General features: G+C 38.7%; 1 protein-coding gene across 2 annotated transcripts in view; it reads right to left on the reverse strand.

The window, feature by feature from the left end:
• The window catches only part of VCAN (versican), a 120,821-nt gene that overhangs the window by 68,083 nt on the left and 29,442 nt on the right, over nucleotides 1-23,296 (reverse strand). Inside the window, exons 6-7 of one of the 2 annotated variants that reach the window (XM_006053108.3) lie at nucleotides 11,746-12,039; nucleotides 2,183-5,149 (exon numbers count right to left, since the gene is read on the reverse strand). In XM_006053108.3, coding sequence (XP_006053170.3) covers nucleotides 2,183-5,149; nucleotides 11,746-12,039 — 3,261 coding nt within the window. The remainder of the gene's footprint in view (nucleotides 1-2,182; nucleotides 5,150-11,745; nucleotides 12,040-23,296) is intronic. The other variant, XM_044947329.1, reaches the window with a different exon arrangement.

Raw genomic sequence — 23,296 nt, forward strand, 5'->3', positions numbered from 1 at the left:
TGAGAACCTACTGTATAGCAAAGGGAACTCTACTCAACTCTCTGTGGTGACAAAGAGGGGATATATGAATATATATAGCTGATTTACTTTGCTCTACAGCAGAAGCTAACACAGCATTGTAAAGCAACTAAACTCCAAAAAAAGAAAAGAAAAGTAAAAAAAAAAAAAAGGTAGAAAAAAGAGGAGGAAATACCTAGTTGTGTTTCCCAGACCCAGCTGACTTAAGTTTACAATTCAGATAAAAATACACACTTTGTATAAATGGTTTATGAGTTAAGTTACTCAGACTCTCCATTTCAAGTAGCCATTTATAAACTTGGATTTTTTTTTTCTTTTTCTGATGGCTGCCAATTCTTCCAGGGAGATTGAGTTTCACTTTTCCCGTTTGGTAATTTGATTACCCTCACCTCAATGCACAGTTTCCCATTTAGAAGAGTTTTTAAATGCAGAACATGTTTTACTGTTTTATCTATCATTTGATTCAACATAGTATCTACACTAACAAGAGAGCAATCTAAGTTGGGAAAAAACTTGTGTATAATTAGTCATTCAAGATTTTTTTTTTTAATTCTCAAATTAAGCATTCGTAGGAATCCCTAAGCTTCTCTTCATTTCTTTCTTTTTCATAGTAATATCTTCTTGTCACTTTCCAGCCCCGCTAACAGCAATCCTCATTAAAACTACTTGGCAGCCTGTCTTCTATCTCCATCTCCAGTTCCAAGAAGCAGAAGAGCAATGTAGGAGAGAAGAAATATGGTTTCCAAGAAACAGCATCATTAACAGGAAAATAATGCTCCAATCCTGACCTCATTCAACTGTATTGGAAAGTGGAGATTAATATCAATACTCTGAGAGTGTATTCTCTTCTCTGCTATTCACTGTCCCGCAGGAGCTTTTACATGGAGAAAGTTCTGGGTGGTAGAGGCCAAATTACCATCTAACTGAAAGCCAGCTGACTAGACATTAGAGCCACCTGTGTTCCCAACAAGTGCATCCCCAAGCAGGCTCATGAGTATCGCATAAATTACAAAAAATGACACCTCTAGGGGAATAGCCCAACAGTAAGAGAAAAAAACCTCTCAAAAAACATTCTTCTAGCTTGACTTCTCATAGCTAGGTTAAGGAAAAACGAGCATTTATTCCTCTAATCCACACACTAAAACTAAAATACAGCAACTTAACTAAAATCGATGATCTTAACTTCTAAATTAAAAAAAGACAAACCTGAATAGATCTATTGAACTCCATATAACACGTATTCATGATTCAGCTTACCAAATTTGGAAGACAGAGTGTACTGACCTTTAAGAAGGAATAAGTTAAGTTTAATGATAAAAATTGCAAGTATTAGTCAATGTAAAGAAACAGCTTTTAAGATTTTTGCCAGAGAGATATATAAAATACTTGAGCAGAATAAAAAGCACCATGAATATTCCTATAACTAAATCACAAAACAAATAACATTACAGCCTGGGTTTTTAGGGAACAGAGGTAATCCACTTTCTGAAATTGTATTTGATAAAATATATTACAGCATTTCCTAGAATTGAGCTAGACCTTATTTGTTCTAAATATTTACAGCTTAATGAAAATATCCAAGGACAACAGCTTGAAAATACGTTGAACTTTCTTTAAAATAACATTTAAACTGCATACCTATTACCCACCCCACAAAGTTGCACAATAAACCTGCAAATCATAGAAGAGAAAAACCAAAACAAACCTCTAGATGTCTTTCTATCAGCTCTAGGGATATGCAATACGGTTTTAGCTGTCCACGGTGTAAGTACTGAAGGTTAATAGTTAAAGACCAATGAAATGTTAACACAGTCTAGTACTACACTTGAGTAGTAACACATGGAAAGACACTGAAATTAAAACATCTTGTTCTGCATGTTCTGAAGTGATGTAACAGTGATGATTTGGTTATATTAGATGACAAAGCAGGGCTTCTTATGACTTTTAAAATAAAATCATATCTAACATTCTTCCAAACTGTTTAACATATTCTTCCAATTCATGTACAAATACACAATATGTGAAGCTAAAACAGAATTTTTTCACACTCCAGTTATCTTCTAATGGCAGCATTTGGCATGTTGATACTTTTTTTTTCCAAAAGTAATTTTCAAGATAAAATGCTGATTGCCTTGATTGGTATGTCTAGAAAGCAAAGACTTACCTGTCTTGTTTTCTCTGACCTCAATAATATAAACATTTATGTCAGGGTGGAATTTTGTCCCTGCTGGGGGTTCTGGAGTAGAAAATGCCTGTGGTCCGAAGGCTTCTTTGCCTTCCACAGTGGGAGGTCTTGTTGGCTGTGCAGTAGAAGTACTTGAAGTTGTGAAATATTCTCTATCAATATCTGTTTCTGTTTCCTTGGCTACAAGATCCTCAAGGGTAGTGGGAGGAACACGAGATGTTGATTCTCCAATGATTACCATGTCACTGGTTGTTTCTTCATCAGGTTCTCTGTCAATGAGAGGTGGCTTCTCAGTGGAGGCTGAAGGTGTGTGAAGTCTATCTGCTGAACTGAAGGCAGCAGTGATGTCACTTGGAACTGTGGCTTTAACTGTTGAAAATTCTGGAAGTTCTGTGGCCTTGGGCTTTTCGAATAATCCTGAGCCTAAATCAATATAATCCAGGGATGTTTTCTCTCTTTTCTCAGTCGTGGTCTCTTCTATAAGCTGGGTAACACCAATGCTAAAAGGAGATACAAATCCCCTTGGACTGGTACCTTCTGTTTCATATTTTTGTTCAGGCCATGGACTGAAAGTTACCTTTGACCCTGTGGTTGGTATTAGCGTTACCACTTCATCTGTTTTTGCTTTGGTGACAGCATCAGGTGGAAAAGATGTACTCTGCTCAAATTTTCCAATTGGAGTTGTTACTAAAACTGAGACTCTGTCAGAACCCGTCACTGATCTGTCTTCAAAGACAGTATATGCTGACCCATCACTCTCTTGTTCATCCAAAGGTGGTGTTGTCGCCTTGGCTGTGTCAGTTGTAGAACTGGGAGGAGAAACTGGTTTCTCTGGAGTCTGTTCTTTCCAAAGAAAATCTTCTCGCGTTGCTTCTTGTGTAATTTCTGTTGTTGTTCTTACAGTCTCAGGATACATAGAAGCTTCAAAGTGAGTCTGATTAATGACACGTATGTCTTGAGAGGGTTCGCCTAGAACTTCACCTTCTGATGGAATGGAAGGTACCAACACTCCCCATTCTGTCTTGGGGATTACAGAAAGAGGAATGGTATGGGAAGTGTCTACATAAGTAGTAGGCTCCTGGGTGCTACTATGCTTAACAAAGGTTGACCCTTCCACATCTGAAGGGTGTGCAAATTGAGGGACAGTAGACAAAGGCTTAGAGACATCCACATCTTCTCCTTCATCCAAAGCGCTTCCCTCTATGGTTGCATGAGTAACTCGGACTTCTGTGCTTGTAAAAGGTGGAACTCTTTCTTCAGTTATAGAATCTCTCAAAGTAGACTTTTCTGTGGTAGCAGTTGATGTAGTTGGCTGAAATCTAACTGTGAATTTTTCATGGTCTGTTGTGTCTTCCTCAGTAAACTCCTCTAGCGGCCTTTGAGTACTACCTGGGATACGAGTGAATTCATCTCTTCCATCTTCAGTAAGACTTGGCATTTCTTTATCCTTACCATAACTCACTCCCATGGTGGTGATTAAGGCAGGGGGCAATTTTGGAGAGCCTACATGTTCTGTGGACCCTAAAGGTTTTGATGTTGTATTATCTTCATCCAATGACCATTTTGATACAGTAACCACCTCCACATTTAAAGTGCTCTGGATCAAATGCACTGTTGTAATACCCTCCTCATGCTTTGTAGTATCTTGATAGCCATCTGTTTCTAATCCACTTGGAGTTGTAAAGTCTTCCTCCACATCTGTTGCCTCTGTTGGTGTCATGCCTAGCTTTGTCGTTGTCATCAGTCCTGGGGATTCAAAAGATTTGGTCATTCCCACTGAATACTCGGTATGATGAATTTGCTCTGGGGAAGCTGTAGGGAACTTCATTCCAGAGAAGCCTTCTTCCTCGATTTTTTCTATAAATGAATCTTTGGTGATCTTTTCCTGTATTTCATCATTGGTGTAAGGAACTGTTCTCACCGCTGGTCTTAGAGTTTCTGTTCTTTCTCTTCCTGTTCGTGGAGTGGGAGAAATAACTGTGGATGTCCCCTCGACTAATCTTTTATCGCCAGAATAAGGAAACAATTCTACTTCTGTATGATGCTGTGATGGGAAAGGTGTGGTGGACCCATACTGGCCAAGAAAACCTTCAGTTATCCTGCCATGAGTCTGTTTCTCTTGCCCATGGTCCATGGGCGACCCATCACTGTCAGGTGAGACAATCGTTGATGCTGGGACTGACTCCACATCCTCTAGTTGACCGCGGGTGGTGTCTTCTGAAGTCTTTGACACTGTAATGACCTCAGGTATTTGGCTAAAGATGGAGGTACTCTGACCCGATCTAACTGTAGATGTTCTGTCTTCACCATCACCTTTTCTCAAGGTGAATCCATAGCGGCTTGTGGTCACTGATTCAGAGACTGTGCTTATTGCTTTCTTTTCAGTTTTTGATTCCAGGGTCATCGCTGTAGATACAAATGGTGTCACAGTTACAGTGAATTCCTTAGAAGGAATGTGCTTTGAGATTTCCACAGATGTTACCAAGGGACCCACTTCTATTTGTTCAATTTGTGTAACTGAATCTTTTATTTGCAGATCTTCCTTCACACCATCCCATGAATCAGGAGCATGATGGGAAATGACAGTTGTACTTTGGGGCACTTCTTCCTTAATTTCAGATATGTCTGGCTCTCCAAGAGGTCCTGAAGCAGAAGGTGAGTAATAGTCCATATCCCAAGGCTTCTTCATACTTCCATCAGGCGGCAGTGATTCTGTGGCTGATCTGTGGGTACTAGTTAGAGGCTGAACTGTGGATTTCCGTTCAAAATTGACAATATTTCCTATAGGAGGGACCTTTGTTGTAATGACAGGTAATTCAGTGATTAAAGGGATGATTGGTGTCATTCTGTCCGGTCCCATTTGTAGTTCTTCCAATAAAGTGGGTGAGGCAGTTTCTGCAAGCATATTCAGTTCGATGGTTGTAGCCTCTGATATATTCTGTTTAGCTAGAAAAATAATTTCAAAGAGTTGATTAGACAAGTCACTAATAAAAAGTTGTACGTCCAGTGTTTGTTAAGTGCTGTGTGTAATTTGGAGTGACCCAGAAGTGTTTTGTGATGGAGGGGAGTCTAAAAATTATACTTAACCCAAAGACAGAAACTAAACATTTAATCATCACAAAAGACTGTTCTTAGTTAACGAACGTGAATATTATGTAGTTTTCAGATAAGAAGTTCAAAAAACAAATGCAGAGCTTGGAAACAGTAGGTACATTATTTCTCGGAAACTGCAGCACCAACTTGAAGTTTAGTAGGAGAACTCAATACTACTATTCTGTCTCTAGCTACATAATGTCTCCAGGGAGAGGGAGTGCCTCAGATTGCAAAATAACAAAAAAGCCACATCAAATGCACCCGAGTTACATATCAATGATTACATGGTCCATACTGTGGAAGCTTTCATAAAAACAGGATATTAAACGTTTTAACACCACTTGTTGCTTGATCCCAGGTGTTGGACATTTGTCTTCATGTTCCTTTCAACTCTACAGGGTAGCCTTGTTTATAATAAATACTAAAATGCCTCTGGCAGAGGCTGCTTGGCCTTTGTTGTAGTTCTACATCTTGTTCTATGTTCAACACGATATGTTTATAACTCTTACGAGTCTTGGGTCCAGGCTTACTTTCAGCAGGAAATGCAAACGGAGAACAGGAAGTAAAGTACCCGCATGATATATTTTAGCTCTGTAATTACAAATCACTGGAAACAACCCTGAGCATCAGAAAGAATGGGCTCAGGCAATAAAAAGTAACATGTCATCATAAAATGCTACATTATAACGCCTCCAGATTTACAGAGAATGGCCTTGCCTGTTGAAAGAAATTTAAGTTGTGTATAAAAATGACAGTGTTGTAGATAGGACTCCATCTCACCGTAAAGAAAATGCAGTAGTTAGGCACATAAAGACTTTGTCTTTTTAAAAATACTCAAGATTTTCAAAAATCAAAAACTGCCACTAGCCTCAGAAGGAACTGATCTGAGGACATCTGTGGTCACTGCTTTGCTAAGTTGTAATATCTGTAGTATCTATAATACCTTGTGGCCTACTCTTAATAATCCCCAAACCAGAGTCCTTGGAAGACAAAACTGGTTGATTACTTTTGAGCTCCATCTACTCTGTCAAAACGTAATGATATTAGGGTACTGAAACTGCTCTGTGTGATAAGAGAATGGCAAAGACATGTCATTATATATTTGTCAAAATTCAACCCAAATGTTGAATGTACAACACAAAGAGTGAACCCTAATGTAAACTACAGACTTTGAGTGATTATGTAGCATCCATGTGGGTTCATTGGTCTAATAAATGTGTCATTCTGATGGGGGATGTTGACAATGGGAAAGGTTGTGCATGAGTGTGGACAGGGCATATATGGGAAATCTCTGAATGTTCCACTAAATTTTACTGTGAACTTAAAAACTATTAAATAAAGCCTATTTTAAAAATTTAATGATAAAATGATGTGATTTCATTGTAAATCAGACTTGAGCTGTAACAGACTCCTCATTTTTTTTGGTCTGGTATGAGCTATTATTAGTTGTGCTCATTTCCTGGACCATTTTAAAGCCCAGATTAATTAATATTATACAAAAACTTGGTGACCATTTCATTATGCTGTATTTAAAAGTTCTTCAGTCTGTCACTATTTGTCCCTTTATCTTAAAACAAAACTAAACAATAAAAACAAAAAGAATTAGACTCTTCAAAAACATGTTCAATAACATTTCTTCCCCCCTATTTTAAAGAAAGCTTTTTCTGCAATCATTTCCTGGAGGAAGCTTTGGTCTATTTTGATTGACATGGACAACTTAAGGAACCAAAGTGAGGTCGACTATTTTTCTTTTCATTCAATTCTCTATCCTCTGAAATTCCATAACTGTTACCTCATTTAACTGCCAGATATCATGTTTGTTTTATAACTGCATTCTTTAGGGAAGCAGTAAAATGTACATACAGAGAAAGTTCCCAAGGAAACATAATATAAACACTTGGTACACTGCATATTAGATAAAATTCAATCATATTATTATTAATAACAACACAAAAGCTAATTTTGCTTTTTCCCTCTGAGTATTTCCATGGCTGATGGAATTCACTTAAAAGGAGGTGATAACTGCCTGAGAGCCAAAACAGGGCCTGTGAATCAGGTCTTCCTAATGTTCCAACCCAATTTGTATGCCAGCAACTTTCTACAGTACTATGAAAATACTTTTCATATCAGTTTAAAAACGAACGACTCAGGTTTCAAAAACGACATGTCTGTATGTCATTATCAGCTGGTATTGTGCTTTTGGTGCTGTCTTCCTCTAGGCCTGGAACATAGTCATATGACGGTAGTGTGCCTTAGAATCTCCTTTACAAAACTACATGACTTTGTTTTCAGAACAAGGGTTTTTAATGAGAGCCCTGTTTAAGGGTCTGCTTATAATTAAGCTGATTAATTCTGCTATTTGGAATGGAAAACCTCAGACTTCCTTTTGGGGTTGGGTTACTTTTTCATCAACTTAACAGATGATTTCCATCACAACTCAGTATATCTGAGCATCTGGGCCATTTGTTTCAACCCTTCCAAAAAAAAAAAACACCAAAATATCTACAAAGAAATAACGTAAGAATAAATACCAGTGTATTAATGATGACTATTACAAAAGTGAAAACACAACTCCAGATTTTTCTGAAAGTGTCTCTCCACAAGAAGAATTCACATGGAGATGTTTTTGTCCTGGAAAACTACCACTGTCCCTTCTTCAGCTTCATTATCGAGGAAGCCAACGGAAAGCAGCAGGCTTCTTTTCCCACAAAAGCTCCCCTCGAACACTTGCAGCTGTTTGCCACACAGATGTTTCACATCACTGTACTTATGGTATTTTATATCCTATGGACTATCTTCTCCAGTGCTTCTATTGTGAGACACAAGGCAGATTTTCCTAATAAAATATGAAAACCCTATTAGCAGCACGATAGTTGATTTAACTTACAGCCATACTGCCTTTATTATAGGGAAATGACTAGATATTCAAAAAGTTGATTTGGGGTTCACGGTTGCAGAAAGAGTAACGGTCGGAACCGCAGAAAGAGTAACGGTCGGAACCGCGGGATTAGAATTCAAAGTAATATTTAAAGTTTTATGAGTGATTGAATGCCAACCAATTCAAATTCAATAAAGAGAAAACATTTCAAAAAGACCAGTTAGGGAAGGTTAAGTTTTGACACCTATGGTCAGATTATGATCTAGGGTGCAGAAAAGATAACAAGCTGATCATAGGTTAGAAGGGCAGATCAATTGTAAAAGTGAACAAATACATAAGAAAGACGTAATAGGAAGTGGTGGGTATTTATTTAGTCTTCTTTAGACCACTGTCTTTAGCTCCAAGCTTAACTGAACAGAGGGGTGTGAAAAACAATGAGGGTTCAAAGCAAGATGGCATAGGTGATTAGAGGCCTAGAAATTAACATTTCAAAACAAGGAAATTGTTTCAGCTGAAGGAGACACTGAGGGACAACTGAACAATTGTGTTCAATAGTAGAAGTGCTGTTATTTAGAATTTGGTTTCCAACTTGAGAAGGAAAGATGGACTCGGATTCTAATGCAAAGGATTTAGATAATGAAGAAAACAATCTGAGAGTGATAATAATAGGATATTGGAATGTGTTTTCTAGGAAACATTCCCTATCTTCCTCTCCTGGAGATCTTTAATCATATTAAATGAGAGGTTATCACGAGTCTTTAATGGTTTTGATTCCCTTAAATTTGGGGAGCATGCATGAACCTTCAGAGCACTGCATAACTCTATTTCGCAAAACTTGCTTAACTCTGAGGTCAAAGAAGAATGAAAAGTGCACAATTTAATCAAGGGGAAACCAGCAGGAAGACTGTATTTCACAAGGACATTAATATACTTGTTTTTCAAATCTGTTTGACAAGAACAGATTCTAATTATATTTATCATCGGCCATTGTTAATGTTCTATTCAGTGCTTTCAGAAGGAAGAGGGAATTATACCAAAGTGAGATTTGGTATTGTTTATTCACCATGAAGTGGCCTTAAAAACACTTTTGACATTTGGTAAAAGCAAACAAGAAAAATATGGTTATATTTCAAATTCTTCTACTTAGCCAACTAGCTGTACATCCCTGACATCACTTTTGCAATTTGTCCTTAAGGTCACAATTCTTATCAACTTTAACCCTATAGATTTAGTCATGACTCAGCTCTGTGGGAAACTACAGCAGGCAAGTCATTTTGAGAATATTTTTCAAATTAAAAAAAATGTACATGTTTTAAAAAGAATCTTTTAAAAATGAATTCAAAATTTGAGGAGGGTGTTGGCATTGTGTGTTAAGGAAGGCTTTTATGTATGACTAAACTCTGAGTATGGCAGAGTCTTAGGGAAGAACTAAATAAGAATCTAGTCTTTAGCTTAACTGGGGTAAAAAACAAAAATTTGAATCTATTATATCTGCAAGTTATATATTTCCAAGTTATATAGATTCAAATGAATTAGGGAGAAAAAAGAAGACCTAAACTTTCAAATTTTATTCACGTTTTATACAGATGTTTTAGTACGTGGTTATTCTACTTGAATTAAGTATCTTGTTATTTTGTACATTCATGTGAATTCCTTATTTAAATAAATAATTTAAAACACATCAGGATGAATTCTTTGGGGCTATAGACAGGCTTTGTTAGACATTTTTCTCTCATAGAGAACAAAAATGTTTAAAAGTTTTCTAGTGCCAGGTTTATAAAGCACAAGAAAATAAAATCAAACAAGGATAATTCAACTCCTTCCTGAATTTAACTTCTCTAACCTACCCCTTCCCTCCCCTCCCCAATACACACACAAAAAATTGATTTTCTCCCTTAATCACACCAGTCACTTAACATAAAACTGATTTTAAAGCTTGAACTACTTGAAAATATTCCCGGAACTACTGTTATGGGTATGTGGCTTAAAAGAATGATATCTTCCTACTTCTGGGGATAAGGTTTGGCTATTACTGTTGTTGTTTTGTTTGTTTTCCTGAAAATGATCAAGACTTTTCCTGTAGTTTCAGGGCCTAAGAACAAAAACAAATAATTCCAAAGGCTTTTCGTGGCCAGCTTGTATTGCGCTGATATACAACACATGGCTTTAACACTCAGAAAGTTGAGTTTACAGGAGGAGATCCAAACAGAAATACCTTAGCTGGGAGATAGCAGGATATGAAATTACACCTTTCCATTGCACTAACAATCTATTCTCCTGACTACTCAGATATCCCACTTCAGTGTCTTTTTGGTTGATGAAGAAAGTCTGTATATTTAGAAGCCAATTACAAAATAAGCTAGTGTATTTTTGACTCATTTCAGTTACTGCTGACCCTCTGTATCCACGGGTTCCATATCTGAAGATTCAACCAAGTTCTGATTAAAAAAAAAAAAAAAAAAACCTCCAGGAAGTTACAAAAAGCAAGACTTGAAATTGTTGTGTGCTAGCAACTACTTACATAGTTGATATTATATCCCATTACACAGTATAGCTTATGTAAGTAATTCTGGTATCTCTGAGGGCCCTAGGAGCAATCTCCCATGGATACCGAGGGGATGACTGTATGTATTGCTAAAACAATACATATATTGAAAACTTAGTAAAAAAAATTCTCACTAATTCAATATAATATGGCTCCATCTTGAACACACTAAAGGTCACCAAAATTTCTAGCAGATCTTTGTTTGGCTGGCATAATATAGATCCTACAGTAAATATCACAGTGAGACTCTGGATTAGTTGCTTGTTTAATTAAGCATTCTACAAGCATGACACTATGGTATGTGATTACTAGTGCTAAAGTAATTTAAGGACATGTAAAAATTAAATATATCATTAATGTTGAGAAATGTTACTTCAAATCCATTTTAAGTCATTTTAAATCCATACTTAACTGAAGGTAGCCTATTTATGTTAGAGCTTGCCAAAAAACATATACTGTATTTATATGATACTAGAGCATTAGAAGGAACATATTTCCATTATATGAAATAAACTGAGGTAAAATGAAATTTTTACTTATAGCATGGTTCATTTTTAGGTATTATCCATGTCAGCTCCAAGTACTCACCTGCGGTTACCAAAATTTAAATCCTCTGCTATTTGAAAGAAAGGGTGATACCAAACAAAGAGGGAAAAAAACAGAACTCAGGGATTCAACTCAGCCATGACTGGCCCCAGCATTATAATAGCGCCAACAATCCAATTGCATTGAAGGACTGCAATTAATATAAAACAAGTGCTCAGAAACATGTTCTGTGCAATGCAGCACAGTTAAGGGCTTTGCCTGACATTTTTTCATCCTCTCTAAAAACCATTTGTCTAACTTGTTTTAACCATATCACTGCTGTTTCCTTTCCTTGTTTTTGAGAGTCACTGAACTGTTTCCATTCCGTGCACACAATGCAAGACATGGAATCATTCCAATGGCTAGTTGAACATCAATTGCATGCCTTCGAAGCTTTTTTTTTTTTAAACTAGAATGTTTTAAAAGGTATCAAACACTTACGTTTAAAGCAGTAGGCATCAAATCTGCTATCAGGGGGAGGGAAGCCTGTCTGGTTCTCAAAACGATACAGGGTTCTCACCCCAAGTAAACCACCTCCACACTGGGCCCTGGCCACAGTCACAGGGTGGCGAACGCTGGCATCCGACAGCCACCCGTAATCACATCGGTCAAAGCCGTTCCTCCACGCTGCTTGGAGCTCCCCCACGGTCGCCAGGCGGGCGTCCTGGTTTTTACACTCTTCTCCAGCTTCCTCAAAGGTGAACTTGTTGGGAGCAGTGATGTGGAACACATCACCTGCAATAAGAAGAAAAAAGGGTCTAAAGTTTACTCTTGTCTTTTCCTGTTTATAGGAGTTGGGGAAAACCACACCATTCTTTTCTTACAGTGAGGAATCATCTTCTGATATTTACAGCAGAAAACTCAGTTACCTAATTTTGTTATTATTAATATTAGTGTATGATAAGTAGTAACACAATAAACACACACCAGAAACGTTTCATTTTATATACCTACATTCCCTAGTTCATAGAAGCAGTCATTTGATAATACAGTTACAATAGATTCTTTGAAGTAAACAAACTTTTCCAATTGATTCTTTGATTTACTGTCCAGGAAATGGGTTTTCTCTCCATGAAAGAGGCTGTGGTGTACTTATTAACATTGCACGCCAGAAAGAGAAAGCTGCACTGAAATGTCTTTGAGGTCATTTTTCTTTGTTTATCCTAAAATCAAATAGCAATTTTCTGACTCTCTCATCCATTTCTGCCATCAAAATGGATTAACTCCCAGCAAAGCAAACAACAAAACAAGACTTCCAAGGTTTGAAGACGGGGGAGGGAAAGGGGTAGAATGGAATGCTGCTGCTAAGTCACTTCAGTCGTGTCCGACTCTGTGCGACCCCATAGACGGCAGCCCACCAGGCTCCCCGATCCCTGGGATTATCCAGGCAAGAATACTGGAGTGGGTTGCCATTTCCTTCTCCAATGCGTGAAAGTAAAAAGTGAAAGTGAAGTCGCTCAGTCGTGTCCGACTCTTCGCGACCCCATGGACTGCAGCCTACCAGGCTCCTCCGTCCATGGGACTTTCCAGGCAAGAGTACTGGAGTGGGGTGCCATTGCCTTCTCCGAGAATGGAATGCAGTTTCCTGCTTTTCTGTCCTAGGCACAGGGCTGCTTTGAGAGTTACGCAGGTCATGGCCTGCCCTTGGGCAGGGCTGAGGATGTATGAGGACCAATATCAACTCCCAATCAACCAGCCAAAGAGACCAAAAATCCCCCTGGAAGAAGGGGCACCCTTTTTTTTACTTGCTCTGCCCAAGGTGGATACCGTTTGAAATCCGTCTGCCTTTCCGGTTCCCACAAAGTTACCATAAGGGGCTCTAACTAGGTTGGGGAAATTTTCATGTTTATTTATTGATTAACAAAGAAAGGCTGAACATTTCCTTTGTTCATCACATTAGGCTCAATTAGACCCAATTAGTATGCTCATTATCACTTAACATGTCACAGTAAAATATTCTGGAAATGCCAGAGAGTTTGTTAATTGGAATGTTACTTGTGTAACGTAACAACTGGCTGAAATGAACGCAATGTGAATTAAATGATGCTTTTCACAAGTGGCTAAAAGACAAAGGTAGAATTAGAGAAGACCTAAGCAAATAGAGCAGGCAGGATGAGGAGTAGGAAAAGAGGTAGAGAGGTAGCTAAAATATTGAGAGCCCATTTTTATAGCAGCCATGGGTCCTGCTTCCATTTCACTGAGACTTGTCTTTGATTCTATGATCTATCAGACACAAGAGCTCTCATGATCTGGATCTTCACCTCACTAAATCCAGATGTAACAAGTTATTGTTTAAAATGAATAGAGCCATTACTCCATGTGTGAGTGTCATAACTTTATAAAACCAGAAAATTATAGTCAGGAGAAAAAGGTCAAGTCACCCAGATCAGCTCTTCTCACTACAAATCTAAAAACGCTGCCAATGAAACGAGGACAAATCCCAATACGAGCTATTTGATGAAGAAAAAGAAAAATGACTTTTACCTGACTGCAAAAAGTAAGGCAGAGGTGAGAATGGGGTTTTGTCCTTAATAATCTAGGCTGGCAAAGGACAGTAATCTCAAACCCAAAAATACACTGAAAGAACAAAGGCCCCCCCCCATTCCTAGAATGTCACCCTTCCTAGTAGGTTTTAAAATGGTAAGGTCATAGTACCAGTTGCATAGCACGTATTCAATAATTTGTTACATGAGTGGCATTTCAGGTTCTTACTCAGAAAAAAGGTGCCCTTTTTCCTTCCAAGCAGCACATTAAAGAGTGCTCCCTCGGCTGCAGTGCTCTGGGTAGCTGCCATCTGGGACAGGAGATTCATCTCGCCTGTGGATCTGGCTCAAAGCAATGGGCTACATACAGTCCATGGGGTCGCATAAGAGTCAGAGGCTACTTAACTGACTAAATAACAAGAAAATAACAACAAAACCTGGGGGAAGGCAAGCAGACAGACCGTGTCGTCCCGAGCAGCCGCAGCAGCCTTGTTCACCTGAGCATTACACTTGCATTTGGCCTGAAAGCAATGGAAGTGTGAAACAGGGCAGCCCGCCAGCATGCTTCCCTCCAAGGTGGAACCCTTGGGTTTGTTATTACAGCTGGAATATCAATTTTGTTGCCTTCGTTTCCTGTATGGTGAGGTGCTTCTACATGGAGGCAAGAGTACTGTTCCTTTTCAGTAACAAGACTGATCAGACAACCAGAGCAAGGCAGAGAAATAAATTAAAGGAGTAAACCTCTGCTTCTCCAAACAGCGACTTTTGCCCACATGATGGGAGAAATCAACTTCTCCAAATACAGCCAGACCAAAGGGCTAATGAAGAAAAATGACAGCATGATTTTCTGGATAACTTGTTTCTCTGTTTTAAGTAGCGAACACGTTTGGGGTATTAATGGAAGGAAAGGCTTGGTAGGTGCTGGCAGGTTAAAAAAAAATACCCTTATTATTATCAAATCAATAAAGATCTACTTGTAGAATTTTTCATTAAAAACTCTTAAGTCTGCCTTTATATTAAATTAATTATTTAATTCACTTGTTTGGGGCATACAATATTTATCTCTCCAAGCTCCAAAAAATAATGATTTTATTTATTTAAGTATAAATTCTGTTATTCCCCTATTTTCCTTTTCATTTGTATGTAAAAACTTTTCAAACATTGCAAATTAAATTTAAAAACTTATTGAAAGTGATGTCATCATTGGGTTTCATGTAACTCAGAACAAAAAAGGAAGATTTAACTAGCATTAATGTGACTTAAGGTGAGAATCAAAACAACTCATCTATAAAGATTCATATGTGTGGCCCATCATTATACATGGCATAATTGTTGTTTGATTTTAAAATAATAATAAAAAACATTTACTTTAACTCTGTTGCAAAAAATAGATGTCTAAGCCTTCCTAAATCATAATTGTTTAACATAAACATTGCCTTTTCTATTTCAGAATTCTAATGATACAGTGAAGTATCCATACTACGGAACTATCTTACTAAGTCTAGAAGCTTTTAGAACTGACACTCAATCTCTACCAAAATAAACTAAGTTAAATGTCTAAATTGTGACCTTTCTATGTAACAACCTCAAAATATTAACGTCAGACATCTAATACTGTTCTCAAATGTGCCAGAATAGCCCGGCATCAGTTTCATATACTAAAACCCAAAGAAAAAAAAGGTAAATTAAAGGGTAATACACAGATAGCAATCACTGAATTAATTCATATTCCTAAGTGTTTTTGATTTCTAAGTATTCTTGATTTCTAAGACATCTGTTTTTAGTTTTTATTGATATTACTAAAATAATCTCCTGTCAAGTCCTTTTTGATTCACAAGCTACCTGGATTTAGAAAATCTTAGACATTATGTCAGAGAAGGCAGTGGCACCCCACTCCAGTACCCTTGCCTGGAAAATCCCATGGATGGAGGAGCCTGGTAGGCTGCAGTCCATGGCGCCGTTAAAAGTCAGACACGAGTGAGCAACTTCACTTTCACTTTTCACTTCCCTGCATTGGAGAAGGAAATGGCAACCCACTCCAGTGTTCTTGGCTGGAGAATCCCAGGGACGGGGGAGCCTAGTGGGCTGCCGTCTATGAGGTCGCACAGAGTCGGACACGACTGAAGTGACTTAGCAGTAGCAGCAGCAGACATTATGTATTTATCTAACATAATACAAATGTAGATGATCTGTTGTTTAAATCAGAATTAATCTATTAAAAGCTTTACCGCTGAGCTTCCCGGGTAGCTCAGTGGTAGAGAATCCACCTATAATGCAGGAGATGTGAGCTCAATCCCTGGATATGGAAGATCCCCTGGAGGAGGAAATGGTAACCCACTCCAGTATTCTTCTCTAAAAAATCCCGTGGACACAGGAGCCTGGTGGACTACTGTCCATGGGCCTGCAAAGAGCTGGTCACGACTGAGCAACTGAGCTAGTACACAACCAAATAAAAGCTTATTGCTGAAGATGTGTATTGGGAAGATTATTAACGTATAGTCCAAGTTCTAAAAATACAATTTCTAAAAATGCCTTATACAAAAAACTGGTAATCCCTGAAACATGACTAGGTAGCCAACAAAAAGAGGTTTTGTGGATGGCATTTGGTAAACAAATACATACAAGTCATCTGACAGGTTTCATTTCTGTAAGACTTCTCAGAGCAGGTAATATTATAGAATTTACTGCGAGTTCCTATAAAGAAGTCAGGATTTTTAAGCCATTTGACCATTTGAGGAAAAGAATAATCTCCTTTTCTCATAGAAGATAACTAGTAGTCCACGGATCTATTTCTTGAAGCAGATTGGACTAAACTGCCCTAGAGACATGTATGGCAGCAGCGTGAACACCCTCTTCCAATAACACAAGAGAAACATTCTACACATGGACATCACCAGATGGTCAACATTGAAATCAGACTGATTATATTCTTGCAGCCAAAGATGGAGAAGCTCTATACAGGCAGCAAAAACAAGACCGGGAGCTGACTGTGGCTCAGATCATGAACTCCTTATTGCCAAATTCACACTTAAATTGAAGAAAGTAGGGAAAACCACTAGACATTCAGGTATGACCTAAATCAAATCCCTTACAATTATACAGTGGAAGTGACAAATAGATTCAAGGGATTAGATCTGATAGACAGAGTGTGTGAAGAACAATGGATGGAGGTTAGTGACATTTTACAGGAGACAGGGATCAAGACCATCCCTAAGAAAAAGAAATGCAAAAAGGCAAAATGGCTGTCTGAAGAGGCATTACAAATAGCTGTGGAAAGAAAAGAAGTGAAAGGCAAGGAGAAATGGAAAGATATACCATTTGAAGGCAGAGTTCCAAAGAATAGGAAGGAGAGATAAGAAAGCCTTCCTCGGTGATCAGTGCAAAGAAATAGAGGAAAACAATAGAATAGGAAAGACTAGAGATCTCTTCAAGAAAATTAGAGATACCAAGGGAACATTTCATGCAAAGATAGGCTCAATTAGGACGGAAATTGTATGGACCTAACAGAAGCAGAACATATTAAGAAGAGGTGGCAAGAATACACAGAAGAATTGTACAAAAAAGAGCTTCATGACCCAGATAATCATGATGGTGTGATCACTCACCCAGAGCCAGACATCTTGGAATGCAAAGTCAGATGGGCCTTAGGAAGCATCACTACGAACAAAGCTACTGGAGGTGATGGAATTCCAGTTGAACTATTTCAAATCCTGAAAGATGATCCTGTGAAACTGCTGCACTCAATATGCTAGCAAATTTGGAAAACCCAGCATTGGCCGCAGGACTGGAAAAGGTCAGTTTTCATTCCAATCTCAAAGGAAAGCAATGTCAAAGAACGCGCAAACTACCACACAATTGCACTCATCTCACACGCTAGTAAAGTAAAGCTCAAAATTCTCCAAGCCAGGCTCCAACAGAACATGAACTGTGAACTTCCAGATGTGCAAGCTAGATTTAGAAAAGGCAGAGGAACCAGAGATCAAATTGCCAACATCCGCTGGATCATCAAAAAAGCAAGAGAGTTCCAGAAAAACATGTATTTCTGCTTTATTGACTATGCTAAAGCCTTTGACTGTGTGGATCACAACAAGCTGTGAAAAATTCTTAAAGAGATGGGAATACCAGATCACCTGACCTGCCTCTTGAGAAATCTGTATGCAGGTTAGGAAGCAATAGTTAGAACTGGACATGGAATAACAGACTGGTTCCAAATTGGAAAGGGAGTATGTCAACGCTGTATATTGTCACCCTGCTTATTTAACTTATATGCAGAGTACATCATGAGAAACACTGGGCCAGATGAAGCACACGCTGGAATCAAGATTGCCGGGAGAAATATCAATAACCTCAGATATGCAGATGACATCACCCTTATGGCAGAAAGTGAAGAGAAACTAAAAAGCCTCTTGATGAAAGTGAAAGAGGAGAGTGAAAAAGTTGGCTTAAAGCTCAACATTCAGAAAACGAAGATCATGGTATCTGGTCCCATCACTTCATGGGAAATAGATGGGGAAACAGTGGAAACAGTGTAAGACTTTATTTTTTAGAGCTCCAAAACCACTGCAGATGGTGATTGCAGCCATGAAATTAAAAGACACTTACACCTTGGAAGGACAGTTTTGACCAACCTAGATAGCATATTCAAAAGCAGAGACATTCCTTTGCCAACAAAGGTCCATCTAGTCAAGGCTATGGTTTTTCCAGTGGTCATGTATGGATGTGAGAGTTGGACTGTGAAGAAAGCTGAGCGCTGAAGAATTGATGATTTTGAACTGTGGTGTTGGAGAAGACTCTTGAGAGTCCCTTGGACTGCAAGGAGATCCAACCAGTCCCTTCTAAAGGAGATCAGTCCTGGGTGTTCATTGGAAGGACTGATGCTAAAGCTGAAGCTCCAATACTTTGGCCACCTGATGCAAAGAGTTGACTCATTGGAAAGACCCTGATGCTGGGAGGGATTGGGGGCAGGAGGAGAAGGGGACAACAGAGGATGAGATGACTGGATGGCATCACCGACTTGATGGACATGAGCTTGGGTGAACTCCAGGAGTTGGTGATGGACAGGGAGGCCTGGCGTGCTGCAATTCATGGGGTCGCAAAGAGGTGGACACGACTGAGCAACTGAACTCAACTGAACTGAGACAGCATATTAAGCAGAGACATTACTTTGCCAAAAGGTCTGTCTAGTCAAAACTATGGTTTTTCCAGTAGTCATGTATGGATGTGAGAGTTGGACTATAAAGAAAGCTGAGCGCTGAAGAATTGATGCTTTTGAACTGTGGTGTTGGAGAAGACTCTTGAGAGTCCCTTGGACAGCAAGGAGATCCAACCAGTCCATCCTAAAGGAAATCAGTCCTGAATATTCATTGTAAGGACTGATGCTGAAGCTGAAATTCCAATACTTTGGCCCCCTGATGCAAAGAACTGACTCATTTGAAAAGACCCTGATGCTGGGAAAGATTGAACGTGGGAGAGAAGGGGATGACAGAGGATGAGATGGTTGGATGGCATCATCGACTCAATGGACATGAGTCTGAGTAAACTCCGGGAGTTGGTGATGGACAGGTAGGCCTGGCATGCTGCAGTCCTTGGAGTTGCAAAGAGTCAGACATGACTGAGCGACTAACTGAGAGACATGTATGTTTCAATCAAGAAGAAGAATCTCAGTCGAGCCATAACAATGATAACTCAGCACATATTAAGTTTCTCATAGCCTATGTGTTAACCTGTCCAAGACAGAAACACAGTATATAGACCAGGTAATCAGAATCAAAGCAGGAACCAAAAAAACAAAAACAAAGGTCATATGAAGTCCACTGCCTACCAAGGCTGTGTCAAAGACTGTAAATGAGCAGAAGAAGCTGGACCAGAGCAGAGACCCTGATGGTGCCCAGGACCATATGTAAGGTGAACTAAGTGTCCAAATGTAATAACAATCATTTGCTCTTGAGAGCAGATAAAATGTAAGGAAAGAAATACACAAAGTATCCTTTATACACAAAGCAATGACACGACTTAATGTAAAATGTGAAGTTAAGTTGTTCTAAGTAAGAATTTACTGACATGCATATATATATACATTCTTATTAGTACACACATAAACTATAATGTAGAACAGAGGATTTCACAAAAGGGATAATTTGCATGTTCATATGGTAAACATATATGCAGTAGCTTAACCTCTGTTTTTCCAAAATATCAAGTTAAATGCTGTGACTTTAAACTATTCCTGTTCTTCCAACTTTCTAGGGATGCCCTAGAAGAAACTGGAAGACATTGCTGGTGAGACTTTAATATCTGGTGACATTCTACAAACTAAATTCATCTTAATTACAGGAATTAACATCATCAAAAATATTAAGGAAAAATAAACTTAAATTTGAAAAGTAACTGCTAAGAGAGTCCCTGGAAAGTGGATCATGCATGTTCTTTTTCCACACTTTTGATTGCTAAATGGAAAAGCTATTCCTTGGCAGACTTAGAAATGACACATACTAAAATGTGGCAAGCAATGATGAAAACAAATCAAAACATTAAGATGACCTACAATGTTCAAAAACTAAGAGTTGATACTCAGGAGTAACTCAGAAAAATTATGAAAGAGACTCTGAGTCCAGAGCAAATTGAGAAGAGGATCTTTTTCTTTCACAAGCAATTCCCTGAGATCGCCGAGGTGAACAGGAAACTGGCACCAGCAGATCACAGAGAATTATTCAGGTCCTTCCTAGATGGGCTGCTCTGTGTGGTAGTCAAAGCTGAGGTCTCACCGCAGTTATCTAGATGGGTCTATTTTCTGGATAGTGTGATAAATATTTATGCTTCTTCTGTTTGTGTGTGTGTATGTGCACACTCATAACCTATCTATCCTGAACTGTCTGAAAATTAGCTCCTATAAACTAATCATGAGTCTCTTTTCTCATTTGAGAATAGAACTTCATGATTTTTTCTTCACTATGAGAAAGATCAAGATTTGCGATTGTTATTACAGTTCCCTGCTGTTTGGGTCAAAATGGTACACAGGCAATAACTGTATGCAAAAGTAGACGTGGTGTACGAGCTGGAAATAGTCACATGACATGTCCATAAGGATAAAACCACTTACAGTATATGGAAAGTGTTATGGTAATAAAGACAAGTCAATATAATTATTACTAGGTTTAAAGTTTTGGACTTTTAAGTTTTTTCAATGTAAGTTTCCTTTTTTTTCCCTCTGCCTTTTGCTCTATCTCTTTTTTTGCCCATGTCTATATATACAAGATCAAAACAATAAAGACTAATACTCATTATCCTGGATCACAAAATCCATCAGCTGTACGTGGTTGGTTAACAGCCAACATACACTATTATATAATCTTTTGACAGCCAATATTTGTAGATAATTCAAAAGCATGTCAGTTCCCCCTAAGATCTGATTCTTCAACCTATACAGAAACCACTCTTCTGTTAACAGTGACAAGAAAACTTCTGGGGCTGCCAAGATAGCTTCATCCAATTCTAGTATTAGGCTGGCAATGTATCTAATTTGGGGTATAATGGCCAGGTCAGCACCTTTCAAATATACCATTTGTTTTAGGATGAAGTAGGAAATACCTAGAGCCAGACATCCTGGAATGTGAAGTAAAGTGGGCCTTAGGAAGCATCACTATGAACAAAGCTAGTGGAGGTGATGGAATTCCAGTGGAGCTATTTCAAATCCTGAAAGATGATGCTGTGAAAGTGCTGCTCTCAATATGCCAGCAAATTTGGAAAACTCAGTAGTGGCCACAGGACTGGAAAAGGTCAGTTTTCATTCCAATCCCAAAGAAAGACAACGCCAAAGAATGCTCAAACTACCGCACAATTGCACTCATCTCACACACTAGTAAAGTAAAGCTCAAAATTCTCCAAGCCAGGCTTCGGCAATACGTGAACCTTGAACTTCCAGATGTGCAAGCTAGATTTAGAAAAGGCAGAGGAACCAGAGACCAAATTGCCAACATCCGCTGGATCATCAAAAAAGCAAGAGAGTTCCAGAAAAACATGTATTTCTGCTTTATTGACTATGCCAAAGCCTTTGACTGTGTGGATCACAATAAACTGTGGGAAATTCTGAAAGAGATGGAAATACCAGACTACCTGACCTGCCTCTTGAGAATCCTGTATGCAGGTCAGGAAGCAGTAGTTAGGACTGGATGTGGAACAACAGACTGATTCCAAAAAGGAAAAGGAGTACGTCAAGGCTGTATACCTTGTTTATTTAACTTATATGCAGAGTACATCATGAGAAACGCTGGGCTGGAAGAAGCACACGCTGGAATCAAGATTGCCGGGAGAAATATCAATAACCTCAGATATGCAGATGACATCACCCTTATGGCAGAAAGTGAAGAGGAACTAAAAAGCCTCTTGATGAAAGTGAAAGAGGAGAGTGAAAAAGTTGTCTTACAGCTCAACATTCAGAAAACGAAGATCATGGTATCTGGTCCCATCACTTCATGGGAAGTAGATGGAGAAACAGTGGAAACAGTTTTTAATTTTTGGGGGCTTCCAAACCACTGCAGATGGTGATTGCAGCCATGAAATTAAAAGACACTTACTCCTTGGAAGGACAGTTTTGACCAACCTAGATAGCATATTCAAAAGCAGAGACATTACTTTGCCAACAAAGGTCCATCTAGTCAAGGCCATGGTTTTTCCAGTGGTCATGTATGGATGTGAGAGTTGGACTGTGAAGAAAGCTGAGCGCCGAAGAATTGATGCTTTTGAATTGTGGTGATGGAGAAGACTCTTGAGAGTCCCTTGGACTGCAAGGAGATCCAACCAGTCCATTCTAAAGGAGATCAGTCCTGGGTGTTCATTGGAAGGACTGATGCTAAAGCTGAAGCTCCAATACTTTGGCCACCTGATGTGAAGAGTTGACTCATTGGAAAAGACCCTGATGCTGGGAGGGATTGGGGGTAGGAGGAGAAGGGGACAACAGAGGATGAGATGGCTGGATGGCATCACCGACTCAATGCACATGAGTTTGAGTGAACTCCGGGAGTTGGTGATGGACAGGGAGGCCTGGCGTGCTGCAATTCATGGGGTCGCAAAGAGTTGGACACGACTGAGCGACTGAACTGAACTGAGAAACAAAACGCAGCTTAAAGCATAGACATTGGGTTTTGAAATATTTAACCTTTAATTAATTTTAGAGAATTGTCATCAGTCATGTGATAGTCAGTTAACATTCTTTAAGTCAGATAACATTCATGGGAAAAGGAATCCACATATTTGTCGATGTGCTATTACACAAGATCTTGTATATGTCATTTGAAGGGATTAAAGACACAGGAAATCCCACCCAAATTTAAGCATATTTTTATGGTTTTCAGGATGTCAGATCTCATTCTTTCCCCATGACAGAGCAGTAAGACTTTAATTAGAGTGAGAAAGAGATTCTAAAAAATTTCTGGATGTCTGAGTCTTCAAAATATACAAAAGATCGAATGTGTTATTTGGTTTGACAGGCACAGTATGGCTGCAGGTCAACA

This window comes from Bubalus bubalis, chromosome 9, assembly GCF_019923935.1.
Source record: "Bubalus bubalis isolate 160015118507 breed Murrah chromosome 9, NDDB_SH_1, whole genome shotgun sequence".
Lineage (NCBI taxonomy): Eukaryota > Metazoa > Chordata > Mammalia > Artiodactyla > Bovidae > Bubalus > Bubalus bubalis.